Genomic DNA, 20027 nt, shown 5'->3' with positions numbered 1-20027 from the left:
GTGGGGAAACTGTTACGATGACAATTAATGTTCTTTCAGAAAGTGATATTTTCTTTCAAGCATGGATGGATAGAGATCTAGAGAGACTCTGTTTGGACTCATATTTGTGTGACATAATTAGCAAAATAATGCCCATAAAGCATGTCTCACAGGAACAATTGCGTGTATGATGCCCATCTCTCTCTCTCTATTTCTAGAGTAATAGTCAGTGCAGTGTGCAGTGATGGTATTTGAGTTTGCTTGCTGCTGTGATAAAAGATATGTAAATGTTTGTGAATTATTACTAGATGCTCTTTATATTTGAGTTTACTCCTTTTGACACAGATAAAGAAGAAGAGAGAAAAAGGGTGGGACATTACTAAGCGATAGTGACATTAGAAGACCACACAAAGTATGATACAAATCTGGTAATGTTTAAGCATAATGTTTTTTTTTGTTTGTTTTTTATATATTGTCTAGATTCTGAAACCTCCATCTTATCATGGTAAATAAATCAGTTGATGTAGTTTGCATCTTTGTCTTTCTCGAAGAATAAAAATAGAATTAGGTTTGTTGATTTCTGATAGAATTCTCGAGCTGATGAACAATAGAGTAATAATACTTATTTTCGGTGAAAGAAACTCAAAAGATTGCTGTGTATTATGTATGACATGATGTCTTTGATCATCTGTGTATCATAATTGGCGTACATTTACTAAATCCGCCAAGTAAAATAGGAAGCCCGTGATGATCACATCAGCTGGGGTTGGTGGTGGATTGAAGTTATGATCTAAATAGAGGTAATAAAAGGTCAAAAAAGTCAGGTTGACCCAACCGCGGTAATGAATGCTAGGCTCAAACTAACCATGGTTTGGGCTGTTGTCAGTTCACCTTTGCGTCAGCGATGAAAGTGAAAATTCAACTTTCTGAGTTGGACTTCACATCTTTTTGCAATTGAATTCGACTCAAAAAGTTGGGTCAAATTTTCAACTTCTTTGCATTCATTGAACTCACTATCCATAGAGTGCAAGTGGAAGAAATCTTTATGGAAAGTATATATATATAATATTAAGTCATGGAGAACTCCTGAATTATTATGTCGCTGCTGCACTTGTGGATTAGGATCTCAGAATCCCACCACTTCAAACCTATAAACAACCTTCAGTGAAGTAGCAATGACCTGATGAGACAAATTAACAGATCAAGTAGCAAATTTTCTCCATATGATGATCTTTCCCAAACAATCGATACAGTTTTCCAATTATTATTAAGTCTCATTTAGTTTACTTTTGAAACCCAAAGAACAAACAGCAAAGGATCATTTAAGTCACTGCTTAGATACCTCCACATACAATAGCCGGCAAAATAAGCAGGTAACCAACCCCTCATCAGATGTCAAGGCATAACATTGTCAACCTGCTATATGATCAACAGCCTCTTTAAAATAACACCAGAAAACTTGAATGGAAATGCCGATATGGTCCTCTTCAGAAGAGAAAAGTTGTGTACCTCTTTTTTGTTTTAGACCATGGGAAGCTCACCACAGTCGCTGATGACGACTCTCTTCTTGGGACGATCACCACGATCGGTCTCTTGTGACTCGATCAACCTCACCACATCCATCCCCTCCAAGACTTGACCAAAAACAACATGCCTCTGGTCCAACCATGGTGTCTGCACAAAACCCAGTTTTTTAGATAACATCACATTTCGTGTTCTACAGTAACTTCAGTATATATATTATTTCACTCGTAACAATCAAGAAGCATAGACTCCTATATAATGTGGGAAGGGTTAAATTTAAAAATAAATAGAAAGTGAAAGTAATTGTGTATGACAAGTAAACTCAAAGATGAATAAAGGTCTTTTAGATCCAATATGTGCACCTAGCAACATTATTAACATGTCCAAGGGGGGTGGGGGAAGAGAGAGAGAGAGAGAGAGAGAGAAGTATCAAGATCCAACGTAAGGGGATAGTTCATTGTTGATGTTCCAGCTTCTGTGATATTCTTGACAATGCCCCGGAAAGAAGTTGTGCAGAATTTGCACTTCATGATATTTATGAAAAATCAACAGTATCAAATTTGGATGTCTGCAGAACATTAAGTTGTTTTGCAACTCGGCTAAGAGCCAGAATGCCTTAAAGCATCTGTCTGAATCAAAGCATGTTGCCGGTGGCATCGTAGGTTGCCCAAACAATGTTGTACAAACAGAAAACATGGTACAAGTATAAAGGTGAACTAAATGGAAAGATGGATAAAAAAAATTGCAATATGCTAATCCCAAATCTAGGGGTCAGTTTCAACCCAAGTTCCACAGGTTACCTTGACAGTGCAAATGAAGAACTGGCTCCCATTGGTGTTGGGCCCTGCATTCGCCATACTAACCACTCCAGGTCCCAAATGAGACACTAAACAAGTTTCATAAAGTTAATGAACATATTTTTATAAACCTAATATGACTGACATACAACAAATGGATGACCACATTCAACTTACACTTGAAGTTCTCATCTTTGAATGTGCGGCCATATATGCTTTTACCACCAGTTCCCTGAAATTCAACCAAACAAAAAAATTGGAAAGTTAAACATGATGCAACATAACCTGAAGAGCTAACTTGTCATAACACAAAAAAGGCTATAAATCCTTTTCAACTCCTAAATTACTTCATCTAGCATAGTCACAACATTAATTGAGTAAACTCAAAGAGCAACTGATTGAATTGCAGCATCAGTTAGAACATGAGAATCACATGGAAATGAATTAAATTTATTTTTAAAAATAATATAATTTAAATTTGAAGATCAAATTCTTTTACTATCCAAAACAGTACAAATGAACTTCATTCACACCTTAGATCAATTTTTTGTCAATGATCACATCAGGAAGATGTTTCTATACTCCAAACACTAAAAGTAAGATTTAATGCTAAAAAAACTGTTTTAAGATATTTTAGTGCTTCGATCTACTCACGACTCAGTTATCACATGTAGAACTTTGTATATTAGAATATGTGGCTTCATGTAGGATCATTTTTCTGAAAGTTTCCCTTTGCTAACATATGTACTTAAAAATTTTTGGATACATAGTCACAAAATTATGCTTCAGCTTGGGCCTTGCTTTTGCTCAATTAAGTTCATAAAGTTTGCAAAGATTAATGAATAATAACATAGCCAACTAAACATTGGTGGTAGCATTGATATTCAACTGACGAACTCATAGTATGATGCACAAACACACCACAGCATTCATTAAAAGACTCTCTGCAGCTCTGCCTCGCCACTAATGTGATTTTAAATTTTAACTCACAAGTTAAACACAATATACATAAGATGTTCAGGTAAGAGACATTTTCTTTCTACTGTAACAATTATTTGACACCTGCAATAATCCGAAAATGAACAGTATGGATTGAAAACCTGTACATTTCAACAAAATGGAATAGAATGTGCAAATCGATGTCCTTGATTAGAAAAAGAACATCATAACTATATAAAATTTTAAAATACCATCTCCTACAAGTTTTTTCCAAAGGCACCGACGCAAGAGCATGACATAATTACGGACCATATGCACAATTTGGAAACCCTTCTTGTACTTTGGAAGGTTAAACTGAATCAGACGACTGACTGCATTTGTATGTGCATTCAAATAGAGAAGCTGTAGCCACAGCGAAGAAGAGGAGAGGAAAGGAGAACACATACGTTTCCCTTGTCGAAGTCTCCTCCTTGGATCATAAAGTCCTTGATGACACGATGAAATGCAGAACCCTTGTACCCAAAGCCCTTCTCACCTGACCAAAGTACAGCACTGTCAAGAAATGCGACTCCCTCCAGCCCAAGCAATCAAAATCCACAGTAAAGGTGAAATCTTTTGCTCAAAAAGGACAAAGGTACAGCATATTTCAACCTGTGCAAAGAGCCCGAAAATTTTCTGCGGTCTGGGGGCAATCATCCCCGAACAACCCTATCACAATCCTCCCCACATCCTTCCCCACCGGATTCCCAATACTTATGTCGAAGTACACTTTGGTGGTGACTTTAGACTGCACCTCAGCTTCCTAAAATTCCACCACGCAATGCAATCAAAGGAAGAAGAACAGATTAGAAGCACAAAAGACCTAACGGCAACCAATATGGCGGAAACGAGGGTCATTCTAGCAGTCATGAAACGGAGAGTGACGAAAACCCTAAGTGATTGGAAGCTTACAACCTTCAATTCGGCACGAGGCGAAATGGCGTAGCGGGCTTTGGCTGGGGAAGCGGGTGAGATGGAGAAGGGCGAGATGAACTGACGCAGCCAGGGGCTCTTACGGAGGCCCAGGGAAGCGTGCGAAGGGCTCAGAAGAGGAGGACAACCGGAGCTTCTCGACCCGCCGGTGGCGGCCGTCGGGCGCACGATCGCCTGCAAGAGGGAAAAGGAGATTAAGGAGTAGGCGAAGCTGAAGAAAATGGAAAGGGGGAGGGACTGATTCTACGATGGAGGTGAAGGAAGCCGCCATTGACGGAGGAGGAGGAGGAGGAGGAGGAGGGGTTTGGGTTTCAGCTTTGTTGTGTATGGCTTCGAGCGATATGATGGCGATAAGGTCGAGGGGATGCTGGTGTTTTTGTGGTATTGTTTTTTGTTTTTGTTTTTGTTTTATTCGGACTGTTTTGGCAACAGAAACAGCGGATCGTTTCGGGCCACACACCAAACTTTCTTCCTCCGATGGGCCGTTTTCGCATTTGATTTTTGTTTTTGTTTCTTTGTTTCTATGTTCGGATATGACTAACAAAGAGGAAAATATCAAATTTTCAAATAATTTTTTTTTATTTTTATCAAAACTATATATATATATGAATGGTTGGCGATCCATATCATCTTAATTTTGTTCTCCCGATTTAACAAAATACTGAATCGAACACGATCTTCATATCAAACCTGCTCGAATTAGATCAGAAAATCCACAAAAAATTTATGAATCCATGTGTTATGACTCGGATGGGAAGCCAAATCACATTTCCAGCACGAACATAGATGATAGCCCTACCAACGGGTGTGCACAATACAATACCAATTTGAAGAGAGCAGAAATCATTGGGTCTATCGAATTAATTTGCAGGCAATGCAATCGATATACAAACATGTTCGGGGAAAACTGTTGTCTGTAATAAGATCTATAGAAACATGTATAAGACTTTGATGCAAAGGATCGGATCAACTTGTTCCAAGACAAATAAATAGCACAGCCATGCACCGACCCGATGCGTGCAACAGCATGCATCGAACAATGATGACAGCTTTGAGAAATCGACACTTCTTACCACAGTTGAACCACAATGGCGGATGACGCTATTGTTGCAAGTCGCTCGTTGCTCTATAATATAGAGCAAGAACAGGCTGTCTTCTTCGGCAGCTCCTCGACCTTCTTTTCTGTTTCAATTATAGAAAACGGATAAGCAGCAAACCTTTTGAATTCGAATAAAACTTTGCAGTACATAATATATTAAAAAGATTGAAAGCAGACACAAATGGCTGAGAATTGTCAGAAGGAATAAAAAAACCGGGTACAGATACAGCTAGGTGTTGTGTCAACTAAAAAAATTTCCGAATAAAGCGACTCTAGAAATCTTCAACCTGGATTGCCATGGTTCAATTCACAGAAATAGCCTCTTTGCCATAGTGGAACAGCATATATTGTTCTTCTTGTCGGAGGGAGCCTTGTGTGCCAGGTTCATCTTTTTATTTTTCTAAACATTTCTGGTAATCTCAAAAGATGTTCAACGACAGCAGGAAAATAATCCTTCCTTTTCTAGTTCACATCACAAGGCACGAATGGTGTTTCAAACGTGAATTTGACAGTTTCTATGCTGCCATATCATCATTCTATGACCAGCCAATGAACAAATAACAAAAACTTGATCTTTTAAAAAATGTTCTGCCATATTATTATCCTACCTTTGAATACTACATAATGGTAAACTAAAAATATGTTTCTTTTATTTATAGATGAATCAAATCCATGAATGCTCAGTTACCATCTAAATAGTAAAAAAATCAACACAAGTGACCGGTAACTCAACTAAAACTGCAAAAATTTTGCAGCACCACTTTATGAGACATAGAACTTCATAAAATTATCATGGAGTTTTCCAACTAGGTTTATCTTGAATCCTTTTTCATGTTAGAACGTCTGCTACCATTCAGTTAAAAGCATTTTGGAGCACCAAGAGACATGGTATTTCATAAACATCTATTTTAACTTCAGTGAGACCAATAGGAGACATAAGAAAGTTAATAATGTGCCACACCAAGTAACATCATCCAGCTCACCTGTTTTTGCTTTAGTCAATGATGGTTGTACCACGACATGCATGGTAATACCATCGGCAGGAGGTTCACCAAAAGGTGATCTGCACTGTGCAATTGTCTTGCTGTTCTCTAGTATTTTGCCTGCACTTATCAATTTGACATCATTTGCCACCTTTGGTACGATCTTTTTATCTACAGCAAGAATGGAATACAAATCAGTGATATAATCGACTACGTGAACCAAAATAGAAGAGCCAAAATTTCCATAGAAAGCACTTAAAAATAATACAAGAAGCATGATACACATACATGTGCATACGCAAGAAAATCCTACATACCCTCCACAGTCAAAACAGCCAAAAAGCTAGAGCTCAAGGCTAACCATGATAAAAATAAGGCTCGATCGTTTCAAGTTCTGGTTTTGAGGCAGCAATGGCGTGTAGACTTGTTAAATGACATGCACATGCAAGTTGAGCATCTGGTGTGACACAAAGACCATCGATTTGAAATTTCAGCATACTGGACAACACTAGCAGGATAATTAATACAAAGGAATTTTCCTATAAGGAAAGGTCTAGCCACTATGAGACGTACAAAAATATGAAAAGGTCGACTTGTGCGTCTCTAAGAAAGGCATGCAAGGTTGTGCACAGAAACAACAAAAAGAATGTTAATGGACACTATTATACCTACTGATGCATACATCACAGTGCATACACTATGAGTCCATCAGAAAATACCTTTTAGCATGATTGCAAAAACTTCTGAGTCATAAACAGGGTACTAAAGAAACGAATATCTGAAATACACAGAAAAAAAGTTCTGCAACCTCGATGAATTTAGAAGCCATTAAATAGAAACTTCAGGCTAAAACATACAGAATCATACAAAAAAATAAAAAGTAAAAGAAAGTAATTTGTAAGGGGAAAAATAATGAGTTGTCGCCCTTTGAATTTTACTTCGACAGACTTAAAGTTTTTGTTGAAGATGGTACAATCTGGAAATTCAAATTATATCATGACTTGAGTCCTATGCCTGTCTTCTAAACATCGATAATTAGGATATCTGGTTGATCATAGTCACAAAATCCATATACTAGTTACCTGCCCTTGGTCCATTTGAGACACTTATTCAAGGTAATATGATACATAATACACTTTATCGACAAGTGGATTAGATCATTACACATAACATCACAAACAGTGCACCAAATTCAAACAAATGAAAAGTTGAAGGATGTCTAATATTTCGTTTAACATTTAATTAATTGAAATCAACTACCACGTCAAAAGCCCCAATAAAACTACGAGCATACAAAGAAGCAAACAGATGATCCACCCGAAAACAAGGTTTTTGACTGGATTGCCAAAGATCACAAAACCAAAGAGTAAAAAGGAACAGAAAGTTTCTTGCTTACGAGATTGCCAAAAAACGGGTTTTGACTTGCCGATCAAGGAGCGAGAAAAACTCAAAGAGAAACCGGGAACTCCTACCTCGCGGCCACTCGGAGATTATCCTTTCTTTGAGCATGGCAATAGTGGAAGAAGAAGAGTAGCGGATCGGGCCGATGTCCGATCCATCGTATAGCCGGAACTTGAGCTCGACCAGATCCTCTTCTGGCATTTGTTCTCTCCGATCTATCACCGATCACCCCAACATCACGAAAAACCAAAACAATCAATCAAGAATCATCAAGTCATCCACCGGAGACGACATCTGCTATCATCTCCACATCGAAATCGGGAGAAAAGCTCGCACCTTTAGGGGCAGAATCGAACGCGGACGGCGAGGTGGAGAAGAGAGGGCAAATCCGCAAAACCCAGGAGCGGATCAAAAAGGGTATCTTGTGGAACAGACCCCCGAGAGGAGTTCCATGACATATACTCCTAAGGGTTAGGGTTCAAGAGAATGAGTGATGACACGAGGAAAGAAAGAGAGGTGCGACCAAAATTGCCAATCCAATCCCACAAATATTACATATCCCAATATCTTATTTCTTTTTATTCATTTAAGCCCTCCAAATATCTGTATATATATATTAAATTGAAATAAATTTGTATTAATTAATTTCGGATGAATATAAATAATACAAACACATTGATGTGGGCCCCTACAAGCGGCCACTAAGATTGCGTTTTTATTCGCCACGTAGACAAAACTATTGGCAGAATCAACACGTGTCGTAATCACAATCTGTTGGGTGACAAAATTGCATTTATATTCCTCGAAATGTAATAGTTTACAAATTTACTCCTCTAAGTTAAAATTATATTCATATCATTGTGATTAATTTCCATTGATTCACTGTTAATATAACGATATTAAAAATAAATTTAACACCAAAATTTCCTTGGAATATATTAAAAACATGGTATAATTTTATTGAAAAAATTAATACTATTTTTTTTACACGTCCCATATTTATTTTTTTATATGGGGCATTTTTGAATGAAAATATTCTCAAGTCTTTTACTAAAAAAAATACCTTGTCACATATGTTATTAAAAAATCGATAATTAATTACTATATTTTTTAAAAAATAAAAAGATCTAATCATCTTAGAATCATTAGGATATGATTCTAATATTATTATTTTTTTATATTTTTTTATAAAATTTAAAGCTGATTAATTATCAAAATTAAAGATTTTTTTAATAGCATCTTAATTAAATCATTTAGGTAAAAATATGAGGATATCTTCATCCAATGTGAAAACAGAAAAAAAAAAAAAAAAAAAGATAAAAAAAAAGAGTATGAGAGACATCATCTGATAAAAAAATAATATTGAAAAAAATCGATAAAATACCCAATCATAATAGATCAATTACTTGGTGAAAAAAATATAAGATACTTTATGTATTTAATTTTCTACATTTTGGCTGTAATGATTATATGTGGCATGTAATATTTCAAATAATAAGTCGATTTACAATATATCAGGATTTGTTTGTATGTAACAAGTGATTTACTGGTATATAATGAAACATTTACAAGTATATATACCTCATTTCACTTCACAATGTCCAGGAAATATGATGGTCATGTGAGTTCAAACTGGACATGCATTCTTTTGTCAACCCAGCTGACTCTGGAAGGACTTTGAACACCTCTCATGGCGCAAACTGCACAAGACCAGTAAACTCCCTTAGCCACAACAACCTTGACTGCTTCAGAACACAAATTCCACTTTGTTATGAGGACATGATGTCTTCATGGTGGAAAATAAATGCATGAATTCAATGTTTGCTTTGAAGATGAGAAGGGAATAGGAAATTGCCAGAATCTGAGGAGCTTGAAATAATAATAATAATAATAATATATATGTAAGAGTGGACTAAACAGAAGCATGGTGAAAATTTCTCATTGTGTACAAAAAAAAAAAAAGAGAGTAGACTAAAGATCACTAAACAAACCATGAAAGACACTGATCAGGGTTCTCATTGCTACCTGCAAATCATGTAAATAAAGAATAAGAGTCAAATAGGCACATAAACAAAGGGGTAAAGGAAAAAAACAAAAATTAGCTACAGGAGAGCTGTGTTGTTCATCCAGTATGTTAGCAGAGAATTGTTTAGGGCAGTTGCTCTTCAAAAACATGGAAAAGGGAAGGATAAGAGGAAAACGACATCCTCTAATTTGCAAATCCTAACACTTGTGTTTAACCTTTTCTTTTCTTTTTTCTTTTGAGCAGAATGGAGAGTGATCCTTTCAAGGGTGAGTGAGGTTCAAGTAATCTGCCAACATGCCACATGAACCTAAAACACTTTGGTATCTGTTCTTCCAAATGATGCCTCGAAGTGGAATTGTGACATGTCTTGAGATCAGATTGCTGCCCACAAAGGGTACCCAAAGAAGGCGGAAAGGGAAAGGAAAAAGGGGTCTCAACCCTTTTTGGGGAATGGTGGGATCAAAATTTTAAGAAATTTATATAAAGACATACATTTATTTATATTACTTCAAATTCAAATTTATTTTTAGCATACATATAATCGTCAAAATTAAAAACATTAGTAATATATATATGTATATATATCTAAATGTTATGTATGATCTCTAATCATGATCCGAGTAGCTTATTCAAACTTATATCTAGATATGTATGCCCAAAAACATTTGAAATGATAATAATAATAATAATAATAATAATAATAACATTATTATTATTATTATTATTATTATTTAACAATTAAGGGATCCGTGGATCACATTATTCCATAATCTGAATCCATTTAAGTATTTAAATACCTAACTCGAACACAAACTCGATCTAAATACCCATTTTAATATTCAGATCTGTTCCAAACTGAAGACTAAAAGGTATTCGAATCTAATTTATTAGTGTCCTCTTATCATTTAGCTTCGCTATAAATCACTTGGAAGTTTCTGACAAGTCTCCTGGAGATGCGGGCAAAGTCAGCAGTGCATGTCTTACCCAGTGAGCGCTCTCCAGATTCATGGAAAAAGTACATGGACTCCGATGAATGTCTTACCCTGTGAGCTCTCCAGATTCCTGGAAAGTACATGGACTCCATCCACAGGACAAGGAGCTGTGGATCTCAATCTCCACACGGCGGCCGACACCTGCCTGCCGTGCTGTGTTTGACCAGCGGAGGATTGCTTGTGCCGCCGCATGCTGTCTTTCTATTATCATTATTACTCTCTCTCTCTCTCTCTCTCTCTCTCTCTCTCTCTCTCTCTCTCGGTCTTTGACATCTTCAACCGCCGGATGAGTCTGGATTACGCCACCATGGTCGTCGCCCACTGCCGGCAAACTTCGCTATAAAGACCAGCTTCCTCCCCCCCACCCCACCCACAACCACACCACAAACACACCTTCCCTCTCCCTTGTCCTCCTCCCAGTCTTTGTTTGCTCTTTAGCTGAAACAAACAAAAAGAGGGTTGAGGATTATGGAGTCTTGCACTCCTTAGGCAGAACAAAGAAGAGTTCTTTCTTCCCTCTCTTCTTTGTTCTTTGTCTATTCCCTCAGCTTCTGGGTCATAACCTATGGAGGAGAAGCCAAGATTCACAGGGAATGGTGTGCTGAGGCTCCCCCCTGGGTTTAGGTTCCACCCCACCGACGAAGAGCTCGTGCTTCAGTACCTTAAGAGGAAGGTTTACTCCTCTCCCTTGCCATCCTCCATCATCCCGGAAGTCGATCTCAGCAAGTATAATCCATGGGATCTACCTGCTTGTGGTTGGTGTTCTAACCTGATCTGATACCATGCCTCTTGATGAATTGATGTTTCACCTCGATACGTGATGCTGCAGGTGGGTGCGGGTGCGAGGAAGTGAAGTACTTCTTCGGCCTGAGAGAGGCCAGAAATCCGAACCGGAGCCGCCGGAACCAGGCGGCTGGATCCGGTTTCTGGAAAGCCACAGGGAAGGAGAAACCAGTGACGGCTTCCAGGTGCCACCAGGTGGTGGGGATGAAGAAGGTTTCCGTCTTCCACCGAGGGAAGCCGCCCACCAAGACCGAATGGATCATGCACGAGTACCGCCTTGCCGGCCCTCATGCTACTACCACATCGGACGCAACTCATGTGAGTTCCTACTTCCCCGTTCTTCCTCTTCCTAGTCCTAAAGAAGAAGCCATCAGAGAACTCTCACCCAACCTTGGAGTATAACAAGCTAGTCCCTACTGAGCATGCAAAAAGTTGCTGTCATCGATCGATGCAATAATCTTATAATAAATCAAAATGAAGAACCGAGGAGGTTACTGATTCGGGAAAGATCTGAACCTGATGATGCAGGGTACCATGGCTGCAAGGTGGGATTGGGTGGTCTGCCGCGTCTTTAAGAAGAAGAGAACGAAGATTGAGATCGGGGAAGACCACATGCAGGAGTCGAGCTGCGTCACCGAACTCTCTGATGGTTCTGGTGACGGAGAGGAAGCAAGTTCAGGCAGCATGAGTTCGACTCCATGAGAACATAGGCATGTCGCGCTGCTGCATCATTAGATCAAGACTTTTGTTTCTTCCTTTTTGTTCCTCAGAAGCCAAATGCAAAATAAGCTTTGAGCTGTAACTTGTAGGATGCCTTATCTACGACTTAGATTCAAAAGAGCTTTATGCAGCAGTTGAACTGATGGCTAATATGGAAATGAAAACTTCAATGTCCAGAAGAACAAAATGTCTCCTTATTTGATCTTTAGTTTTGTCTGATGAAGTATTAAACAATACTATGAAGGGATACACAGAAGAAATGGCACATTGCAAGTTGTGTCTAACAGTGAGGAGGGTACTATCAAAGAGGAAGTGCTTTGGTGGTGCAGAGGAAAAGATCAAATGCTGTGAAAAGAGGGGAAGAAAAAGCCAAATAAGGAGGGCTATGCACATACGCTTTTAGTCTGAGCCGAAGCAATAGGGCTGATGGTCCCTTGACAAGACACACAACTTGGCCAAGAATATCTTGCACTAGATTTTGGTTTGACTAAGGGAGAGTGAGACCCATGATATAGAGATAGATGCAGTGCTGACCTTGTCAAATGAGGCTCTTTCATGGATCTTTAGCCTTCTGAGATGAGATCCTCCAGGTTTCTTGTAGTCATTTCGTCGACAACTTTGACTGCACATATATAAAAGGCATCAAACCGATACAATTTCTTATGTAATCACAAAATAAAATGAAGAAGATGCTTTAAATGCAAGGAGTAATTTTCATTAAAAGGAAGGAAAATTGCAGGAAATCGAAATATACCGAGTCCAATGATGCGGCATGCATGCATGGATGCATGAGTTCCACAGTACATGAAGAAGTAGTAGGGCACAGAGAGTGATTGCTATCCCTGTCAATTTACGCTTGCCATGACATGGCGCACTCCACAGCGCAGCCGACATTCATGAAGTTCCTTGTGAGATTGGTTTTGGAATCATCGCCCGTTCGAAGAGCCTCGCGAACTCTTTCGAGACGGCAACCCCGCAGCCTCTTTTTCCACATTTGATTCCTTGACAGCTCTCCCCCGCTGTGCCCTTCTTTGAACACTCTTTTGGTCTCTGTCAGGGCAACAAGTGGCCACCCAAAGGAGTAGCAGAAGATTAGGCGACACAACAAACATGACCAACTTGAAGCAAAAGACAACGGCATGAGCAATCATAGCTCAAACAAGTCGATGAACGAAGAGATGAAACAGTCAAACCTGTCACCCGCCAAGGAAGAAGCTGTGGTTCCTAATGCTTGCATGTCCGGATCAAGCATGAAATATAACTCCACAGGAAGTACACATCTTGAGTGTGGCACTGGACTGCTGACTCGGTTTTGTTCTCGGCGATCATCGATCAAGGAAGACTGCCGGCACGGTGGAACACGCCATTTCTTCAAGCTTTAATAAATAGACTTTTGACCAACCACCCCGTTGACTGGGGAATTCGAGCAGAACAAGAAACAAAGACAGGCACCAAAAAATCTAGAAGAGTGTGGGCAGGTTGGGATAATAATGTCACTCGAGCTACGCAATCTCACACAACAGATAAGGGGACAATTATATCTTGTGCGTCTACAACATCAACAACACGACTTACTTGGAAGATGCATAGATGCATGCACGTTCAGTCATCAGAACCTGCACATTTGTAATAACAAGGCAAGGCATAGCACCGCAATTAAGAAAAGATTTTATGATTGGGATTGAAAGGGAAGATCAATAAACATCGAGAAGATAGGTCATACCAAATTCGAGCACTAGCAGTACATTCTAGGACACCAGTATCACATCCAATATTTGATCTTGGATCCAAAACTGCACAAAGAAGGACATGACTTGCATTAAGTATTAGTACAGTCAAGCAAGATTCTTATGGGTTATGATGGATTAATAGACAAGAAGATCTGGTCTGTTTGCTTCCAACTGCAACTGCAGTACTTGCTGTAGGTTCTTGTCTTGGCTCAGCACAAGCCCTCAAGATTGACTCATTCTGCATCATAGAGAAGAAACACATCATTTTCCTAGTAGAAAAATATTATTCCAGTAAAGCAAAAGTTATGCATTTTAAGAGATATTATGCAATGCAAAATGGTATGGTACATTAACATGAGCTTGCGATTTCCAAAATTTTGGATTTATAAGAAGAGAAGGTTTTTGATTGTGATACTTATTATAGCCAAAATTGAACCAGAACAGATTAGACCAGAAAAAAAAAAAAAGGTATAGCAGTCTTTGAATGTCTAATCTCAAAAAAAATTAACTAATCAACATGTCCATATCATTTTCGATAATTTTCTTCAATTTACCCACTATCAAAATAATATCTAATTGTTTTTTAATACAATTATTTTTTACTATATCTTAACGGTCTTACCACGACTATACTAGACTATTTCACATGTTTTATTAGTTGCGTAACACTCTGATAAAAAAAGTATAGTTGACCTTAAACTGTTTACAAACTTTTAAGTATAAGGGGAAAATAATGATCGCAAAAAATCCTTCACATTTCTCCCCAATTTAACACCATCAGTTTTTTTCACTATATGAACAATGTCTCCATAAATATCTCCTTGTTCGATAATAAATTTAAGATCCCTAAAAAGTTTACTAATGAAAACTTTCTGTCCATCCTCTTAGCTATCACAACATTTGATTTATCAGTATTTCTAAAACTACATTTCACACATTCAGTATTTGATTAAAATAATTAAGCCCAACTAAATAATTCAGCATTAACATTCAATGTAACTCAAGTTCAAAATTAAGCCCAACTAAATATCAATTAAAATAATTTATCTATAATAACATATTCTACGAGGGCTTATCAAGCAAGGTATGTAATACCGTACCGTACCGGTGTTTCAAGGTTGACTAGGTACGGTACGATATCGAGCGATACACCAGGGCATACCGAACAATTTTATATATTTTTTTGCTACTATAATACTATAGCACTGCTACAGTGTAGTAGTATAGCACTATAGTACGTTCCGTCCGATACCGGGCGGTTCGTGTACCGATACATACCGCCCGCACCGGACGGTACCATTCGATATTGCATACCATGTTATCAAGTATATGACTAGTAAATTCATATATTATCAATTAAAAAAAATACAGATCTAAAATTGATCTTTAATGTTTTCTATGCACATTTTGAGTGGTTATGATCTTTTATCATCTCGATATACTGAAATTTTTATATATAATTCATCATTATAAATCTCTATAAACTCTACAATGATAAGTTTTGTTAGCTAGTAAAGATCATGTGTAGATATATTTAATAATTATTGTAATATATAAATATTGATCTTTGGGGTATAGAAAAACAAAGTCTCAAATCCTTAAGAACCCCATATACCACTGGCATATACTACCGGAGGAAACACATTATGAACCGAGTACAACCCCTGATGGGTTCTTGCAATCCTTGATCGAGCATGCAATATGACGCAAGCCCTAAAAGATCAAGACCCTAAACAACATCGCAAAGGGCAGTGGCGGTAGGGAACGAGGAGCCTCTCACCTGCCAGACATGGTGGAGGGCACTTCTTGGCGTTGTTCTTGTGGGTGGTCGTGAGCTTGATGCGCTTCCACAGGAGCCCCGGCAAGTTGGTCCGCTTCACGATCTCCAACGCTCGCGTCCCCTATAACACACCCCCCATTAACCCTCCCATCTTCGATGAAGTCACCCCAACGGATCGACAATGTTATATTATCCTTAACGGGTCGGGTTCATGTTTGATCAACCAGTTAAGGCTGATATAACAGTGATTAGATATCGTTCATCATCATCATGTCTTTTTCCTGCTTGTAAAGTTCTCGTTAGTAGTCATGTTGGCAACAAAAGTAAATTTCATGTCATCACCAATTAATCTGCAGTTCATCTCACTCATAAAACTGTTGCAGGATTATTCAGGCAGGATGCATGATGAGGTTGCTAAGAACTTACCTGAGCCTGTTAATCTAAAGATGATATTTAGCACAGTCTGCTTTGTAATCCAAGCTTGTACTTGTCGTAATCATCTTCACTGCCTCCCATGAGAACTCTGGAAATTAATTATTAAAAGAAGTTAAATTTGCCTCAAAGGCTTAATATTACAGGGAGAAAAAAAATCATTCACAGTCAGTAAAAGTTGTTAATCTTTGTTCACTTTCTCCATCTATACCAAATTATCCTTGCTCTCATTGATATCATGGACTTGTTCTTTCTGTGGTCCTTGGCAAAAGCAGAGATTTACCTGCAACTCTTGGAGTATCAATGAAAATTAAGAATTAGTAACATGGTAATCAGTATTCAGTACTGAAAACACTATTACTTTGTTTCTCTATTTGAAAATACGGATAAGGTATTCAAGACTGTAATCAAGTTTGGAAAATTTTGCTACTTCACAAGTCTTCCTAATGAAGAGGCCAAAAGCTACGTTATGAATGAAGATCTATCTAAAGGCAAATTTGATGCCAGTTCAAGAAAACATTAGAAACCACATCCATCCAAAGTCATAAATTTGAGGGGCAAAAGTTTGAGGAGGAGGAGGAGAAACAAAAACAACGATATCAAGGAGGCAGGAAACAACTATACCAGCTCATGTCCAGGAAAGTGGATGCACAAAGTTGGACGAACCAATTGTGAGGCCTTCTGAAATAGAACATTGATACGGCCATAATTGGATTGATGTCTTCATTGCTTAATACTCCATAAATTAATGTTCCATGCGCTCCGCTAGTTAGGTAATGGAAGTCACTTCATAGGACTTCTCATTTACAGAGGCAGAGGATGACACCATCAAGAAGGCACCTGACCTGGGTTCAAGCCTCTGTCTGGGGACACAATCTCTTGTCATCCATTGTTTCATTTTAGACCTCTCTCCTCAACTCTCGTCAGTTTTAAGTGGCCTTCACTGGTTGTGATCCAATAGGATAAACGTAGGGGGTGGAAACTTCCCTGCAAAACATTTGTCAAAGCATTGAGACAGACAACATATAAAATGCCAAGTTTAGTTCATGGATCTGCAGAACATTTGTGACAGAGTATTAACAATGCCCAAATGATGCCATGTGAATCACTAGAAACATATGAAGTGTATGGCTAACCCAATAACGAAAGCTTCGTAAGGGGACTGGAGCAGGCTACCATGAAACAAAAGATCTTTCTAAAGAGATTTGTTTCGGAACTATTACATGTCCAAGGTGCAATATTGAAACATTTCAGAGGTTTTCCCTGCTCAATTCCATATATATTTTATCATGCATTAAGACCAGTAAATTTTTATTAATCTCTCACTTGATTCTCCTCACGCCATCTGCTGCCGCTCTCAGCCCGCCAGTCCATTTGTAAGAATTAATACTCCTCTCCTCCTCCTTCGCATTTGCTGCCGCCTCCTTCTTTTTCTCCACCTCCTCCTCTAATCTTTCCTTCTTTGCCTTCCTCCTCTCCTCTTCCCTTCTTTGCATTGTGGTAGGTACCAACATACCATGTGTCTAGGCACAGTTCTGGCACCTGAAATGTACTTGGTCTAGATGTGTTTGTGATTCTTGTGATCAATGTCATGGGGCTCAACACCATGGCCTCTGTTTTACATCTGACTATAAAATAACATTTATGATAATGCAAACCAAATTACTAGTTTATAGAGAGAGAGAGAGAGAGTAATACACAACTTTAATAATCAATCATGGAGAACTATCTTTAGAACAGACATTAGCATTCATAACAACAAACAATATAATTTACATGCATACCTGAGTCTTTCAACATGCAAAATCATTAAAATTTCCTCTCTCTCTCTCTCTCTCTGATCGATGATCTTCTTTGCCTCGAAGTGCTAATGTTGTCCATCTCTGTGGGTGCCATCCCTTTTGAATGGTAATACCTGAGCTTAGTTTTATGCATACACATCAGAAATGAAGATAAGAGCATCTTTCCTAACCTTATGCTGTTCGAAATTATAGTAATAAACCAATATTTCTTGCCAGTATATATTTTTGTACAATTTTTATGTACCAAGGGCCATCAAACCATCCTAGTTATTTTGAGACTGAGGATGGAAGGTTAGGATAATTTGGATTTATTTATTGGGCTTCTCTTGTGGAAGGAGAAACTGAGAAAGAATTCCTCTATCCGTAATGTTCCAAAACATAAAAATAAACTAGCTTCAAAGATTATATTACGTTCCACCTGTAAATCCCCAAGACTTTTAAGCATTCAGATACTCAATGTGTAATTTATTCTTAAGCTTCCTCCTCCGCCTCCTCCAAACCTCCTATTCCATAAGAAGAGGAGTTGATGACGGTCCATTAGACAAGGGGGAGGAATAAAGAAAGAAGAGGAAGATGACAATTTTGAGATTGATCATCAGTGGAAAGATAAACTATTAACATTAACTTTTTATTATTCAATATCAGTAGGTTGCCTTTATCAACTATGACAATAGCATTGAAAGAAGAGGAATTGTGACAGAACCTAAAATTTAAGAACAAACTTGATAGAGAAAAGTGGAGAAACTACTTTGAATTTATGGTTCTGTTAGAGGAACCATTAGTGGTACTTGGGGTTTGTTGTATTGAGTTGTACCACTCGGTATGGGCGATATGTACCGATCCGACAAGGGATCGGTACATGGACCGCCCTCTCCCGGGTAGTACCCGTTACATGACCCCATATCGGGCGATATGGGGTCGTCTGTGCCAGATACAGGGTCTGTACCGATTGGTAGCGGTTAAAATCTGACCATTACCAACCTGTACCAATAACGGTCGGATTTCAACCGTTATCAATTAAGGGCTCATATTGTCTTATTTCAAATGGTCAATTTAATGTTTGAACCATAGGAAAAGGTTTTAAAACCCTTTTGTCTACCATAGTCGTCCGCCCAACGTACAAGTGCAAAGGCAAAGAGGAAGGCAATAGCATCAATCGCACCGTTAAAAAGAATCGAGTCGAACGATGAGACACATTCTCAATCATATTCAACAACCCGCTCGGTCCAGAGACATGGTAGCAACGTGAACAGTAGTGCTCAACCAATGATGGCGGCAACGCCAAGGAGTCGATGGTTTCGTCTACACAATTTAAGGGTGGCGCATGGACCGACGAGTAGTATTTTACACATACCACCCAAGATTCAGATCATGGAGCTCAACAACGTACTGATCAAGTTTATACACAGAAGAAGAAGGTAGCGGATGATTTTGAGCAGATGCGACAGAGATTACACGACATAGACAACAAAGCTCATCGTATTCATAACCGTCATATTATAAAGAATCTTACGGCCAACAGTAGTACGGTGATATATGGTCACACTTCTCCGAGCAAGAGTACGATAATTGATCTTATGATACAAGGCAACAGATCAGTCGTGAAAGTAGAAGTTTTGATATTCTCCATGTCCTACGCTAATACATGTCACAATCGTCCTTGCCTCAAGAGTCGTCTCAGAAACATGTGATTTACGACGATCGGACCACGACTATCACCATATTGATGCACCAATGGCATATGGTGTATCAATATACTATGTCGTGGGATCATTTTTAGGATTTGGTCCAACAAACATATCAAAATAACTTTCTAGGGTCAAGCAACCATTTTGTCCACCTTTGTCAAAATCCTCAACCACAAGATCCACTTGAAGTATCATGAAGTTTCCAATGCATTTGGACATCTAGTTTACCAAAGAACATTTTACACAATATCGACATGTATCGAGAAAATATACATAACACAGACAGCAGGCGTGTGTGTCAACTTAACTGTACTGTAGTCAATAACAAAAGCACTCTAGGGATTTAGCAACTAGCTGTAAAATAATGATCAGTAATAATG

The 20027-nt window shown here is 38.4% G+C and overlaps 3 protein-coding genes across 5 annotated transcripts; 1 reads left to right on the top strand and 2 right to left on the bottom strand.

Annotated features, from left to right (window-relative positions):
• Positions 1–1172: 1172 nt before the first annotated feature.
• LOC103976793 (photosynthetic NDH subunit of lumenal location 5, chloroplastic) lies at positions 1173–4607 on the bottom strand. Of its 2 annotated transcripts, none has more exons than XM_065104765.1 (8): positions 4459–4607; positions 4194–4385; positions 3891–4041; positions 3686–3774; positions 2478–2532; positions 2304–2389; positions 1489–1653; positions 1173–1398 (listed from the first exon to the last, which is right to left on the bottom strand). In XM_065104765.1, the coding sequence occupies exons 1-7, from the start codon at positions 4480–4482 to the stop codon at positions 1501–1503; spliced, it is 750 nt and encodes a 249-aa protein (XP_064960837.1). In that variant the 5' UTR covers positions 4483–4607; the 3' UTR covers positions 1173–1398; positions 1489–1500. The 2 variants fall into 2 exon arrangements, with proteins under 2 accessions (XP_064960837.1, XP_064960831.1); XM_065104759.1 differs by having other exon boundaries at positions 1173–1395.
• Positions 4608–5037: 430 nt separating this feature from the next.
• LOC135610364 (membrane-anchored ubiquitin-fold protein 4-like) lies at positions 5038–12152 on the bottom strand. Of its 2 annotated transcripts, XM_065104787.1 has the most exons (7): positions 12012–12152; positions 9276–9394; positions 8031–8158; positions 7766–7909; positions 6655–6750; positions 6294–6464; positions 5038–5393 (listed from the first exon to the last, which is right to left on the bottom strand). In XM_065104787.1, exons 2-7 carry the CDS (start codon positions 9278–9280, stop codon positions 5338–5340), a joined length of 600 nt encoding a protein of 199 aa, XP_064960859.1. In that variant the 5' UTR covers positions 9281–9394; positions 12012–12152; the 3' UTR covers positions 5038–5337. The 2 variants fall into 2 exon arrangements, with proteins under 2 accessions (XP_064960859.1, XP_064960866.1); XM_065104794.1 differs by lacking the exon at positions 6655–6750.
• LOC135610361 (NAC domain-containing protein 83-like) lies at positions 10796–12365 on the top strand. Its single transcript, XM_065104775.1, has 3 exons — positions 10796–11467; positions 11542–11813; positions 12024–12365. The coding sequence occupies exons 1-3, from the start codon at positions 11278–11280 to the stop codon at positions 12195–12197; spliced, it is 636 nt and encodes a 211-aa protein (XP_064960847.1). The 5' UTR covers positions 10796–11277; the 3' UTR covers positions 12198–12365.
• Positions 12366–20027: the final 7662 nt, after the last annotated feature.

Source organism: Musa acuminata, chromosome BXJ1-2 (genome assembly GCF_036884655.1).
Source record: "Musa acuminata AAA Group cultivar baxijiao chromosome BXJ1-2, Cavendish_Baxijiao_AAA, whole genome shotgun sequence".
Taxonomy (NCBI): domain Eukaryota; kingdom Viridiplantae; phylum Streptophyta; class Magnoliopsida; order Zingiberales; family Musaceae; genus Musa; species Musa acuminata.
Note: the sequence above shows the minus strand (reverse complement) of the source record. Positions and strands in the feature narration are given on the sequence as shown.